At 37.8% G+C, this 16,035-nt stretch overlaps 1 protein-coding gene across 1 annotated transcript in view; it reads left to right on the forward strand.

Moving 5' to 3' along the window:
• The window catches only part of LOC123235598 (proton-coupled amino acid transporter 1-like), an 80,047-nt gene that overhangs the window by 59,313 nt on the left and 4,699 nt on the right, over positions 1 to 16,035 (forward strand). The window contains 1 exon segment of the mRNA XM_044661785.1: positions 10,856 to 11,022. Coding sequence (XP_044517720.1) covers positions 10,856 to 11,022 — 167 coding nt within the window.

A 16,035-nucleotide genomic window follows, 5' to 3' on the forward strand; every position in this document is an offset into this window, starting at 1 on the left:
TTTTTTACATATCATCCTAAATAGCTACTACCACATCCTCTGTCTAGTATACTTCTTCCAACTACTATGATAATGATAACAATTTCTTCTTTTATTATTTTTTTAAAATACTTACCTTCCATCTTAGAATCAATACTATTGATTCTAAGGCAGAAGAGCAGGAAGGGTTAGGCAATGGGGATCAAGTGACTTGCCCAGGGTCACACAGCTAGGAAGTATCTGAGGCCATATTTGAACCCAGGACCTCCCATCCCTTGGTCAGGCTCTCAGTCTACTGAGCCACCTAGCTGCCCCATGATAATAATTTCTAAGAGTTACAGATATCTTTCTATATAAGAATATAAACAATCTGACCTTATTGAAGCCCTTAAATTTTTTCTCTTTCTCATTTCTCTTTTTATACTTCTCTTGAATTTTGTATTTGGAAATAAATATTCTGTTTAAGTCTGGTCTTTTCTTCAGGAATGCTTGGAAATCTTCTATTTTATTAAATGACCATATTTGCCCTAAAAGAATATAGTCAGTTTAAACAATTTTATTCTTTTATGGGTAAATAATTAAAACACTCGCTTTAGGGAAAAGGGGGAAATAGGACTGCTTGGACAAGGGATAACTGAGAGGTAAACACAGGAAAACTAAATAGGGTTGTGAGGTTAAACTGACATTCTCTCAGCCAGGGATACCTTATTAAATATGGGAAAGAAACAACAGGAAGTAAAAAACACTTTTAATTGCTAATTAAAAGGTAAAAGATGTAGGAGAGGTCTCACTATTCTAAAATACTATGGACAGACTACACATAACACTTATGGGATCAATTCAGGGTTAAAGGTCTGGGAAATCCCTACATTACACTATGCAGGCAGCCAGGACACAAGGAAATAATGGGATCTCATGTAGATGGTCTGATGGTCTTGATCAGTAGCTCAACTGTATCAGTCTAAGTATAGTCCAAGAGCACAGGTTCCAGTCAAATAAATCTTCAGAGAAGTCAGAGAGACTGATCTTGCTTGTCCACCAAACAAGACAGCATTCTCAACCTGCTCTCCTAGATCTTACTATTTGAGATGTCCAGATGTTGCTCAGAGATACCCAAAATCCATAGGCTCTCAGGTCAGTGGTTTACCAACTCCTTCAAAACCCCAATTGCCCTTAGAGAGAGTCCTCTCTGTTCAGTCCCTTGCTGTGTTCCAGGTTGGAATTTTGCCTGGCTAAATTTCTAAATCTGCTTTTAAATCCTATTTCCTATTACAATTCCAATAACAAATCTACACATAAATTTTACCAAGTTATATGATCCATGTTATTTCCCTCACCTCTTGACTCCCCCCCTCCCAGAGTGACAAGCAATTACATTGTGTTATACATGTATTTTCACTCAAAACATATTTCCATACTATTCATTTTTGTAAGAGAGTAATCTTATAAAACCAAAACCCCAAATTATATACCCAACTAAATAAATGGTAAGTCATATGTTTTCATTTCATTTCATTTCTACTCCAATAGTTATTTCTCTAGAGGTGGATAGCATTCTTTATCGTCCCTCAGAAATGTCCTGGATCTCATTGTATTGCTGTTAGTAGCAAAGTCTATCACATTTGATCATTAAATGTTTCAGTTACTATGTATAATGTTCTTCTGGTTCTGCTTATTTCACTCCGCATCAGTTCACATAGATCTTTCCATTCCTTTCTGAAATCATCCTGTTCATCAATCCTTATAGCACAATAGTATTCCATCACCATCATATAACACAATTTGTTCAGCCATTCCCTAAATGAGGTACATCCCTTTAGTTTCCAATTTTTTATCTCCTCAGAAAGTATAACTATAAATATTTTTGTATGAATAGATCAGTCCCCATTAAAAACCTAGTAATGGAATTGCTGGATCAAAAGGTATGCATTCTTTTAAAGTCCTTTGGGCATAATTCCAAATTGCCTTTCAGAATGGTTGGATCAATTCAAAATTCCACCAGCAGGGACAGCTGGGTAGCTCAGTGGATTGAGAATCAGGCCTAGAGACTGGAGGTCCTAGGTTCAAATCTGGCCTCAGACACTTCCCAGCTGTGTGACCCTGGGCAAGTCACTTGTCCCCCATTGTCCATCCTTGCCACTCTTCCATCTATGAGCCAATACAGAGAAGTTAAGGGTTTAAAAAAAAACTCCAACAGCAGTACATTAGTGTCCCAATTTTGCCACATCCCTTCCAACATTTATTATTTTCCTTTACTGTCATATTAGCTAATCTGCTAGGTGTAAGGTGGTGCCTCAGAGTTATTTTAATTTGCATTTCTCTAATCAAGAGGGGTTTAGAACATTTTTTCATATAGTTATTGATAGCTTTGATTTCTTCATTTGAAAACTGCTTATTTATATCCTTTGACCATTTATCAATTGGGCAATGACTTGGTTTCTTATAAATTTGACTAAGTTCTTTATTTATTTGAGAAATTAGACCTTTATCAGAGAAATTTGTTATAAAATTTTTTTTGTTTGTTGCTTTCCTTCCAATCTTGGATGCATGGGTTTTATTTGTGCAAAAACTTTATAGTCAGTTTTGATGGGTAGGTGATTCTTGGTTGTAAACCCCATTCCTTGGCCTTCCAGAACATCATATACCAAGCCTTCCAGGCCTTCAATGTGGAAGCTGCCAGATTCTGTGTAATCCTGACTGGGACTCCATGATATCTAAATTGTTTCTTTCAGGAAGTTTGAAGTATTTTCTCCTTGGCCTGGGATCCCTTGAATTTGGCTATAACATTTCTGGGTGTTGTCAGTTGGGTATTTATTATAGGAGTTGATCTGTGGATTTTTTCAATTTCTAGTTTACCCTCTTGTTCAAGAATATCAGGGCAATTTTCTTGGATAATTTATTGTAATATGTCTAGACTTTTTTTTTTGGCCATGACTTTCAGGTAATACAATGATTCTTAAATTGTTTCTCCTGGATATATTTTCCAGGTCATTTATTTTTTATATGAGATATTTCATATTTTCTTCTATTTTTTATCCTTTTGATTTTGTTTTATTGTTTCTTGATGTCTTATAAAGTCATTCACTTCTATTCACCCAATTCTAATTTTTAAAGACTGAATTTCTTCCACCACCTTTTGATCCTCCTTTTCCATTTGGCCTATTCTCCTTTTCCTGACACACTTTTCTTCATTGGATTTTTTTGCCTCTTTTTTCAGTAGGTCAATTCTATTTTTAAAAACATCTTTTTCTTCATTGTATCTTTGTTCCTCTTTTTCCAGTTAACCAATTTTACTTTTTAAGCTGTTATTTTCTTTTTGCATTATTTTCATTTTTTTCAAATTGTCTTTTTTTATTTTTTTTATTTTTTTTTAATTCTTCCAGAGCTTGAGACCAATCCCTGTGTCTTTTTTTTTTTGAAGCTTTGAATATGGTTGCTTAGATCTCACCATCCCCTGTTGGTTCTGTTCTTTGCTCTTTGTCCCCACTGAAATTCTCAAAGGTTAAATGTTTCTTCAGTTGTTTGCTAATTTTTCCAGTCTTTTTTTGCCTGTGGACTGGGAATTCTGAAAGCTGCTAGCTGATTCTATTTCCTTTGCTGCTGGCTTGCAGGGATCAGCACTGTGAGCTATTTTGCTGTGGGATTATGTTTTCATCACAGTAGTGCAGGCTTGAAAGAGCCCAGTGATAATGGAATTCTGGACCTTGCTATGGGCTGGTGCCAGGGCCTATTGAGTGTGTTTGAGGTGCTCTTTTGTTGGTGGAACCCATATCCCAGTATCCCAAAGTTAGCCTATGCCCAATCATAGAACCTAGTGCAGTAGGTGGGAGAGTGGTCAGCCAGCACTACTCCTTTGTGTTCAGTTTTGCTTCCAGTTTCCCCTTATCCCATGAAAATCAGCTCTCTCTGTCTACCTTTCAAGTGATGTTCAGCAGGAGAGCCCCCTCATTCTGTCTTGCTATTAGTTTTTGACTCCTGTCATTTTAAAGCACTTTTTAAAGATTGGTTAGGAAGGATCATCAAAGCGGTTTTGACTTTCACCATTGCTAAGAGGCCATCTTGACTCTACCGCCCTGCCAGGCATAATATTGGAACCTATACTTAGAATCAATTCAGAAAGTAAGGGTTTTAAAAAAAGGAACTTTCCTACTGTCTCTAGAAGCCTGGTGTTCTCTAAGAAATTAGTATTGTCTGGGAAATTCTTCCTTCTTTATCTAGAAACAGAGTAGCTTATGTGGTCTTAACTCTCATGTCTTGGCCAGAGAAGTGGCTGCAGTCATTAAATCAGAGTCTCTGAACTTTGGCACTGTAAGGTTCTACCTTGCCTTATGCTGCCACCTGTTGGACTGAGGAAATAAGAGGTGAGACTGTAGTATGTCTGTCCCAACACAGTTGAGGAAAAGGGTTCTATAAAGAAAAGAAAAAAAGCATTTATTAAGCACCTATTGTGTGTCAGGTACTCTTTTAAACACCTTACAGATATTTTCTCGTTTGATCCTCCCTGTGAAATAGATACTGCTATTATCCCCATTTTATAATTGAGGAAGCTGATACTAAAAAGGGGTTAAATGATTTGCCCCTGGTCACACAGTCATTATTATCCCCATTTTATAGCAGAAAACTGAGACAAACAGAAGCTAAGTGACCTGCTCAGGGTTACATAGCTAGTAAGCATCAGGGGCCATATTTGAACTCACTGACTTTATTTGATTTGAATTTTCTTATTCCAGGCCTAAGATTTTATTCTCTGTCATTTAACAGCCTAGGGAAGGCTGGACACCTACCCTCTGGTCTCATGGTTGCTCTTATCTCTGCTTGTTTATGGTCTGTGTCATATTCTCTCAGGGTCTCTGTGAAAGGAGAAAAGAGGAACCATAGGAAACTTAGTGGTACTTCAGAATTATTTTAATTTTCATTTCTCTAATAGAGATTTAGAACATTTTTTCATATGGCTATGGATAAGCTCTGATTACTTCTTCTAAAACTACCTGTTCATATTCTTTGACCATTCATCAATTGGGGAATATATCTTATTTTGATAAATTTTATGCAATTCTATATTAAATATGTATTTGAGAAATGAGGCCTTTATTAAAGAAAGTTGCTATAAAAATTTATTGATATTCATTGTCTATGCTACTTTTTAGCAAAATGTAGTTTTCTTGATTATCTCTTTATTATATCTATTTTTGTTGTTGTTTTGTCTGAGATCATGATTGCTATTTCTTCCTTTTTTTACTTCAGCTGAAGTATATTTCTGCTCTAGCTTTTTATTTTAATTCTGTGGGTATCTTTCTTTTTCAGGTATATCTCTCATAAACATGTTTTTGGATTCTGGTTTCTAATCCATTCTGCTATTTGCTCCTGTTTTATGCACATTCACAGTTATGATTATTAAACTATATTTCCCTTCATCTCATTAACTTCTGCTTCTTCCTCTCTCGGTCTCTCTTTATCCTGTCCCTCCTCAAAAGTTTATTTGTTTCTAACTACTGCCTCCCTTAATCTACTATCCCCTTTATCATCTTCTCTTTTCTCTTAACCCTGTCCTCTCCTGTTTCCTTATTGGGTAAGTTACATTTTTATACACAATTGAGTGTGTGTGTGTGTGTGTGTGTATTCTTCCTTCTTTGAACCAGTTCCAATGAGAGTGAGATTCAAGCATTGCCTGCTACTTCTTATGGGGAAAATGTGGGGTTTAACTTATATTTTAATTGGGTTCAGAGGAAGGGTGAGTAGGAGACAGGACTGGGCAATAGGTTGGGACCTAACAAGCTGGGGAAATACAGTTCAGTAATGGTTTTGGCAGCTGACAGGAGTGACAGTTGGATCCTAACTACCACACTGATCCACATAGCCAGGGAGTCTGTGAAACCAACAAGTGACTGGGTGATACAGGGACAAAAGGATTTATAAACACAGGTTTTAATAATGATTAAGGGTCAGGGACAATAGGGAGAGGCCACACTGAATCTAACCACTAAAGACCACATAAGGGCTGGGAGAATGGGTTAATGACTACAGCACTAAACAGACTATTAAAGACTAGAAGGGAAATGGGTCTCTTGCAGAGTCATGTCCACTTCTGCTCCTCTTGATGGTACAGGAAAATAGGTCCACAGGAAGGTAAATCCAGGAATGTTAAATCAAGGAGCTTGTCTCAGACTGGGATGTCCACCACCCAGTTAGATCTTCTTGCTCACTGGATCTTTCCTGACAGGTCTTCCTTCTCTGTGATAAATCCTTGGGCTCTTCACTGGGGCAGGTAAAGGCAATCACACCCTCTCCCTGTCTCCCTGGACTCTCAGCTTGTCCAGAGTCCTCAAGGACAAACAGTTTTCTTCCCTTAATTCCATTTAGAATGTCCATGGCTGACAGCCAAGACTTTACCCTTAGTCCGCCTGCTAAGTCTGCTTTCCTACTCAAAGTTTATTTCCTATTACATACTAACACCTCATTTTCCCTTTTATTATAAAAGTTTTTTCCTTCTGCATCTCTATTATGTGAGAAAAATTTCCCCTGTCCCTTTCCCCTTCTCTTAATGCATTCTTCTTTCTCCCTACTTTTTTTGAAGATAATTTCAACATAATCAACTCATTCATGCTCTCTATATGAATTCCTTTTAACTATCCTAATAATGATAGCTACATGTATTATCTTCCCATATACAAATGTAACGATTTAACTTTAGTGAGTTCCTTATGATTGCTCTTTCGTGTTTACTTTGTTATGCTTCTCTTGGATGTTCTGTTTAATATTAAAGTTTTTATTCAGTTCTGGTCTTTTCTTCAGGAAAGCTTGAAAGTCCTCTATTCATTAAATATCAATTTTTTCCCTAAAGGATTATATCCCTTTTTTCTGAACAGGTGACTCATGATTGTAATCCTAGTTCCTTTGCCCTCTGGAATATCATATTCTGAGCCCTCTGATCCTTTAACATGTAAACTGCTAAAACTTGTTGCCAACCAATGTCAACTGTACATGATGCCAGCAAAGGATCCCCTGTAATCTCTTTCTAACCAATTAGCTGAGCTCCTACCATTTCTGGGCTGAGAACTCCTGAAGCTGTTGCTGTTGCTGCTGCTGCTGCTGCTACAATAGTTATTGTCATAGCTACATATATAGGTTCTGAACAGACTTCCACTAGACCTCTGCTCCAATATTATAAACTTCTCCTGCTTACCTCTTAAGTTTTCTTAGACCAGAAAAATATCTTACCCCAACTTTTGTTGGCTTTTCCACTCCAAAATTTGATTTGAGGCATTATTTTAAAATTGTTTGGAGGGGAATATTGGGAGAGAGTTCAGCTGAGTATCTGCCCCTAATCTGCCATCTTGGATCCTCTCCTATATTTCTGATTACCAAGACAGATAACTGGGTCAAAATTTTAAGAAAAGAGCCATTCCCTAATTGATAAACAGTAAAAGAATATGAATAGGGGGCAGCTGGGTAGCTCAATGGATTGAGAGTCAGGCCTAGAGATGGGAGGTCCTGGGTTCAAATCTGGCCTCAGACACTTCCCAGCTGTGTGACCCTGGGCAAGTCACTTGACCCCCATTGCCTACCCTTACCACTCTTCCACCTATGAGACAATACACTGAAGTTAAGGGTTTAAAAAAAAAAAAGAATATGAATAGCAAGGTTTTTTGGGGGGGAGGGGAAGAAATCCAAGCTAACAATTACCATATAAAAAAATGCTTGAAATCTAATAATTAGAGAAACACAATTTAAAACAACTCTGAGGGATTCCCTCACACCTGACAAAGCTGACAAATACAGAAAATGACAAATACTGGAGGTGCCTTGGGGAAGATAGTCTTAAAGCTTTGTTGGAACTGGTTAACTTAACTGGTTCATTCTGGAAAGCAATTAAGATCTAGCTTGTTAAACTATGAAACTATACATACCCTTTGGCCCAGGATACCACTACAAGATCTATAACCAAAGAAATCAAAGAAAAAAGAAAAGGATTCACATGTACAAAAAATTGTTCTAACAGCTCTTTTTGTGGTGGCAAAGAATTAGAAACTGAAGATATTCCCATTAATTGGAGTATGGCTAAACAAGTTAGAGTATATGAATATGATAGGTTAGTATTGTGCTGTAAGAAATAAAGAAGGGGATTGTTTCATAGAAACCAGGAAAGATGAAAAATAAAGGGAAGAGAATCAGGAGAAGAATGTATATAATAACTATAATACTAAAAGACAATCCACTTTGAAAGATTTAGTAACAGAATGATCAACCACAATTCCAAAAGACTCATGAGCTGATAGATTCAAAGTATATAGAATGAAATCTATTTTCTTCTTCCTTTCTCCCTCTCCCCTTTTCACTCTCCCCTCTCCCCTCCCCTCTCTCTCCTGAAGTCTCCAGATGTTGACCACCAAACTTTGATTTAGCAAATACTATGGCACAAGTTCAGAAGACTCAGCCAGTCTGGATTCAGAGATCCTGCATGACAGACAAGGGATAGTAAGAGATGGCAATCTCAATGTATGGCTTCTCTGCCAGATCCAGTCTGATCAGGGCAAGATTTGAAAGAAGATTGCTCAAGAAAGTATTTGACTTATCAGGGGTTAAGAAATCTACAATCATGTTTCACATGATATCCCTGAGGCCAGATCAGAAAGTGCAATAGAGCTATCAGGTCCTTAGTTGTGATTATAGTACCATGAAGAAGGATGGCATAGGATTTATTACCCATTTGTGTGTGCTTGGGTGAGGATTCTGGAAGCCCATTGACAAGCTTCAGTGTCAGTTTGGTGGAGATCTGTACATCAACACTCAGTAAGTCACCCAAATGAGATACCTGAGAAAGACCCACCCACCAATTATGGCTATAGGAATGTTCGAGGGAGTTGCAATATTGGGATTTGCTATCAGAAACTCCAGTCAGGAGAGTTCTTTCCCATAGGGAAATAGCACTTCAACAACAGAATATCTCATCTATCTAGCCAGTGGCTGTTAACTTATGATGCATAGAGGATGATGGAGGATGATATATAGTCCACATAGTACATAGGCACGTACAGACACCATAGAGTATATGGAAGAAAACCATAAATGAATTATCATACATACATTTCCTTAAAAGGCATACATTGACTGTCTTAATTGGTAATTCTTAAAAGGAAATTCCTTAAAATGAAACACTGGTGAAATTGCAGATCTGTCTTAGCAAAAAATAAAGTTTATTGTATTCAAATTATATATATATATATATATCATATATGCTGTTATGATATTCTGTGTTCCTGAAAATGTATTATGTATAAATGTTATATACATTATCTAGCATAATCTGTAGAGGATACAGATTTTCTGCCTGATGCAAATTCAGTCAAGTGCTAGAATACTTCTCTTATTCTCTTTTTTTAAAATAAGTTATAGAAATAAAGGATATCCATCTCAAGCACTAGGCTTTGTGATATAGGTTATGGGAAAAGACTAAGGTCTAAGGGATAAGTCAGGTCTTGGGAAAAGATGAAAGGAGGCAAAGGAAAGCAAAGACTTGAAGGACTAAGTGCTTTAGATGTGTCTTTATTTTGCTCTGGGGAGATGGCATCAGTAATCCTTGGAGTCTCTAAAAAACCAGTGTATTCTGAAATAACTGGTAGCCTAGATGCAGAGGTATAGACTACCAAGTCATATGTAGTGGCAGGAAGTTAGAAAAAGAGAGAGGATGGATGGCTCAATGGATTGAAAGCCAGATCTGGAGACAGGAGGTCCAGGGTTCAAATCTAGCCTCAGACACTTCCTAGCTATGTGACCCTGGGCAAGCCATTTAACCCCCATTGCCTAGCCCTTACCACTCTTCTGCCTTGGAACCAATACTTAGTGTTGGTTCTAATATGGAAGGTAAGGATTATTTTTTTTAAAGAAAGAAAGAAAAAGAGAGAAAGAGAACCTACTCCCCTATCCCCTTCAGCACCTCCTACAAGTCACAGGAATGAGGCAAGACAATGTGCTGAGAGACAAGACTTGTCAGGGAAGGGGACTCTGCCAAAATCTTCAACAGTAAGTCAGTCTTGGAATTTCCCTACATCTTTTAGGACCAGTTCTGAGAGGCAACAGGGAATAGTGGATAGAATTGGCCTTGAAGCTAAGAAATTGGGCTGAAGTCCTAACTTTGACATATACAGGTCATATGATTTTCAGCAAGTCAATTAACTTCTTAGTGCTCTAGGCAACTTTCTTAAGACCCTTAAGTTGCAGAGAAGGTGCTTACCTGCATTGGTAGAGGGAATTTTCTATATCAGTATGAAATCACAGGTTTAGTCCTTAAACAATCCCTTTAGAACTGGCAAGAATTCATTTTCCCTGGGGTTGTAAGGACCCAAATTCAAATCTGGTCTCAGATACTTCTTAGCTGTGTGATCCTGGGCAAGCCACTTAGCTTCAGTTGCCTAGCCTTTGCCATTCTTTTGTCTTAGAATTGACACTAAGACAAAAGGTGAAAGTTTTTTTTAAAAAAAGAATTAAATTACCTCCTTTTAATAAAGCTTTATTCTTTTTGGAACTGCATGGTTACAAACCAGGAATCCATGTCAGTAGATTCTAAGATACATACATAAATATATAAAATGTATGTATGTGTGTTGTGCATACACATGCATGTGTTGTGGGTATGTGTGCACATATATGTACATGCACATATGTATATGCACACATATATAGTTCTAGGTTTCCTGGTTAGGAATTACATTTGAGTTAAGAAAGTAAGATAATGTCCCAGTTGTACTTGGACCCTGTCCATGAGAAGGCTATAAATCTGCATTCTTTCTTCCAAGGTCCTTTCAAGCTCTAAAATAGTGATTCTCCTGATTCTCATGACCTTACACTTCTTTAACCTTTTCTCTCCACTCTTATGTAGATTCTCCCTATTGAAAACCAAATGAAGTTTCCTGGTCATTATACTGTGGTCCTGTACTTGGGGATGCCCATCATCATCGTTCTTTATGTCACCCTGGGGACCTTGGGCTACTTGAAATTTGGAGAAAACGTTCAGGCCAACATTATCCTCAACCTGCCCAATTGTTGGTATGTCCTGGGATATCAGGGAGAAAGGCTCTGAAAAAGGAGCTAAGCAATGGGTTCTGTGTTGTAGTTGGGTTTTCTCACTGAAAAGAGAACAATCCATAAACCTAAGATTAACACAAGACCCCATATGGGTCACATCATTTCTCAGACCTCAGTTTTTTCATCTGTAAAGTGAGAGTTGGATCAAATGACCTACAAGGTTCCTTCCAGCTCTAAATCTATGATCTTATGAATAGAGTGATGTTAGTCTAAAAGAAGATCTAGAGCAAAGTGCCCAGGGATCTGTCCTTGACCCACTTCAACATTTTGTAAATGACTAGGATAAAGACAAAGATGGAAAACTTGTCAAATGTGGAAATGGCACAAAGTTGGAAAGAATATCTAAAAACTGTACAACAGAATTGGGATCCCAATCTAGATCTCCACTTGGCATTTTGTGGAAGATGGATAGCAGTATAGAGAGACAATTAAGAAGCCATTGCAGTAGTTCAGGTGAGATATGGAAAGAGTCCAAACTAATGTAGGCCTGTGTGAGTAGTGAAAAGGGAATGGATAAGATGCTATGCTAGAAATGGTATAATCTGAAAACTGACTGAGTTTGGAGAGTGAGGAGTCAAGGATAATATCAAGTTCAATCTTGGAGCTTAGATACCTTTCCTAGAATTCGAGAAGTTTAGTATAGGTGGTGAACAAAATTTTAAACAAAAATATTCTCTTTTAGACATGTTGAGCTTGATATGTGTATGAGACATACAATTTGAAATGCCAAAATGTTGGGGGCAGCTGGGTAGTTCAGTGGATTGAGAGCCAGGCCTAGAGAAGGGAGGTCCTGGGTTCAAATCTGGCCTCAGACACTTCCCAGCTGTGTGACCCTAGGCAAGCCACTTGCCTACCCTTACCTCTTTTCTGCCTTAGACTCAATACACAGTATTGACTCCAAGATGGAAGGTAAGGGTTAAAAAAATGCCAAAATGTTGGTGTAGGACTAGAGTTCAAGAGGGAGACTGGTGTTGGGATATCCAGTTCCAGAGCCAAGATGTCAGAGTGGAAGCAGAGAAGTTCAAAACTATCATGAGAAATCCTACCACCACAAAATGAAGTGAAATAACCAACAAGGAAACAGAGTGAAGCACTTTGAAGAAGAAAACAACCTGAAAGATAGGCAGAGAGCAACTGGGACACTGGGTGAGAGGGAAGCACAGTCAGCAGGAGGCTACAGCAAGGAGTAAAGAGCAAGCCAACCGCAACACTGACCCGCTCCACATTTATTATGCCAGATTCTGAACCTGGACCCTGGCCAACATCCAGACACTGAGATGCTGCCTGCTCCATTAACAGTCCAACCCAATGTGTACCCCTTAAAGTTCTAAGAAAACTTGTGGTGAGGTGCAGAATTCCATCCCAGGGCAAGCTATACTGTGTAGCCTGATCTGTATGGGACCAGAACAAGGCCAGGAGTCCAACCCCCGGCTTGTGGTGAGGACATAGATCTTATTTGGGGGCAGTCAGTAGAACTGTAGCTGGACCCCTTGATTCCTTGCAGAGGCAATCCCCAGGGTGCTGACTTGGTGTTGGCTAACCCTTGCCAAAAGCTCAAGGTGGAGTCCCAGGACTAGACAGTCTGCTGTATGCTATGTGCCTGACCTGAACAATCCCAAAGTGAAACCAAATGCCTACATTGGAGATTAGAATTTGAGCTATCATCAGTCTCAGAAGTTAAAGTAATTGAATCAACAGTGGAAGGTGGCTTTCAGAGCTCCCAGCCCACAGGCCATCATAATATCTTAGAAGAACTAAAACTTACAAAAACCTAGAAATAAGGCAAAGGGTAGCATCAAGAAAGGACCAAAGTTTAAGAGGGTGCCCTAACCACCCAGAGAACAGACTCTACCTTTAAAAAGTCTGGGGAAATGCGCAAACATTAAAAAAAACACTTTGGGTTCATACCCTAAAGAGATAATAAGGAAAAAGACTTGTGCAAAAATATTTATAGCTGTGCTCTTTGTGGTAGCAAAAAAAATTGGAAAATGAGGGGATGCCCTTTGATTGGGAAGTAGCTAAACAAATTATGGTATCTGTTGGTGATGGAATACTATTGTGCTAAAAGGAATAATGAACTGGAGGAATTCCATGTGAACTGGAATGACCTCCAGGAATTGATGCAGAGTGAAAGGAGCAGAACCAGGAGAACCTTATACACAGAGACAGATACACTGTGGCACAATAGAATGTAATGGATTTCTCTACTAGCAGCAATGCAATGCTCCAAGACATTTTGGGGGGACCTATGAGAAAGAATACTATTCACATCCAGAGAAAGAACTGTGGGAGTAGAAACACAAAAGAAAAACAACTGCTTGATCACTTGGTTCGACGGGGATATGATTAGGGATGTAGATTCTAAATGATCACCCTAGTTCAAATATGAATAATATAGAAACAGGTCCTGATCAATGATACATGTAAAACCCAGTGGAATTGCTCATTGGCTATGAGAAGGGTTTCGGAAGAGGAGAGAGAAAGAACATGAATCATGTATCCATGGAAAATTTTTCTTAATCAATTAAGTAAAATTTATAATTAAAAAAAACACCTAACTATAGAGAATTTTTATGGTGACAAAGCAAGGCCCAGACACAGAAGTGAAAAGTGAAAGCAAAGCAAATACATGCAAAGACCAAAAGAAAAATCTGAACTGGACTCAAATTCTTTAAGATCTCAAAAAAGAATTTCAAAAATCAGTTGAGAGGCAAAGGAGAAATGGGGAAGAGAAATGAAAGCAATGCAAGAAGAAATGGGCCAAATAAAAAAGGAGGTTGAAAAGCTGATGGAAGAAAATAATTTCTTTAAAAATTAGAATTGGGCAACTAGAAACTAATGACTTCATGAGACATCAAGAAACAATAAAACAAAATCAAAAGAATGAAAAAAATGTGAAATATTTCATTAAAAAAAACTGACTTGGAAAATAGACCCAGGAGAGACAATTTAAGAAGTAATAGACTACCTGAGAGCCATGATTTAAAAAAAAATCCTGGACATCATAATTCAAGAAATTATCAAAGAAAACTCCCCAGATATTCTTGAACAAAAGACGAATAGAAATTAAAAGAATCTTCAGATCACCATCAGAAAGAAATCCTCAAATAACAGCTTCCAGGAATATAATAGTTAAATTCAAAAGCCCCCAAGCCAAGGAGAAAATACTGCAAGCACAGAAAGAAACAATTCAAATACCATGGAGCTACAATCAAGACCACACAGGACTTAGCAGCTTTCACATTAAAGGATCAGAATTCATGGAATATAATATTTCAGAAGGTGAAAGATCTAGGTCTACAACCCAAAATCACCTATCCAGCAAAACTGAGTATTCTTTCAGGGGGAAAAAATGGTCATTCAATAAAATAGAAGATTTCCAAGCATTCCTGAAGAAAAGACCAGACCTAAACAGAAAATTTGAAGTCCAAACACAGACCCAAGAGAAGCCTAAAAAGGTAAATGAAAAAGAGAAAATTTAAGAGACTCAATAAGGTCATATCTTTCCATGTGTTCCTACATGGAAAGAAGGTATTTGTAATTCTTTTTACTAGTTGAGCTGTCAGAAAGAGTATACTTAGACAGAGGATGGGGAAGTAAGTTGATTAAGATGATATGATATGCAAAAAAAATCAAGGGATGAAAAAAAGTATTGCACTGAGAGAAAATGGAAGGGAGAGATGGAATGGGGTCAATTATCTAATCTAAAATGATGTGAAAAACTATTTCAGTGGAGGGAAGGATGAGGGGAGTAATAGACAATGTTTTAAACTTTATTCTCATGGTAACTGGTAAAGAGAGGGAATAACAACCAGATTCATTGGGGTATAGAATCCTATCTTACCCTATGGAGAAGTAGGAGGGGAATGAGACATGGGTACATAAATCTAGAAATATTTCGAGTAGATAGGATAATGGGAGTTGATGAAGTTAACAAAGTAAATGCAAAAAGGAGACCTAGGACAGAATGTTAGGATACACCCAAAGATAGAGTCATGATATTATTAAAGATTTTGGAGACTTAAACATATTTATAGGAAACAGGGAAAGAATTGGTAAACTGGGAGATATTGAAGATTAGAGAGGGGTGGAACAATTAAGGGAACAATTTGCTGGAGAAGAAAGAAGAGGACAATAAAGGATAGAGAGAGGTTGACCTTGGCAAGAAAAAGACCTTATTATAAGAGATTGAAGTAAGGGAGGAGATAGCAGTCAGGGTAAAGAGGATATCAAGGGTTTTTAAGATGAAAAGAAGAGGGAAATCACCATGAATAGCCTTTATTTTCTCAGTAAGGTAAGTAAGACTATGAGGCATGTCTCTAAACTTAGAAGTCTTAAGGTAGGAATGAGAAAGGTATGGTTGGTTTGAGGAAGGAAAGAAGGGTTTGTAGGGAAGTAGGAGAGATAATCAATTGGGGATGAGTAAAAGGTTTGCTTTGCAAAGGCCCTAGGTGAGATCAAGTAATGTAAATTTGTAGCTAAATTATGTGACTTTTTCTAGTTCTACTCAATAGTATATGAGTGAGGACAAAGGGATACAGGAAGGAGATGACAATGTGTAAACAAAATGGCTAATTGTAGGATTTAGATTGATTGGTAAAGAAAGCATAGTCAGAGCAGGGTGATGAACTGAGACAGAACTGAGGTATGAATAGAAGTCAAAATGAAGATACAGAATAGGTTCAATAGGGTGAAGCAAAAGAGATGGAATGATAGCTTATGCCCAGCAGAACATTAGAAGGTTTTTGGCTTTTTTTAATCAGGAATATGAAATATTTGTGGGTGGTAGCAAGTTCTTGGGGGTGATCACTCCTGTGAGTGAGTGATGTAGAGTAGGAAGTAAGTCATAGAGTTGGAATCATAGCAAGGAATTAAGAATTAATGCTGTTTGAAGAAGCACTGACATGTATGTTGAAGTCCTCTACTAGTAATGTCAAGAGCTGGAAAAGAGAGGAAGACAGTGATCTAGGTACT

This window comes from Gracilinanus agilis, chromosome 2 (genome assembly GCF_016433145.1).
Source record: "Gracilinanus agilis isolate LMUSP501 chromosome 2, AgileGrace, whole genome shotgun sequence".
Taxonomy (NCBI): Eukaryota; Metazoa; Chordata; class Mammalia; order Didelphimorphia; family Didelphidae; genus Gracilinanus; species Gracilinanus agilis.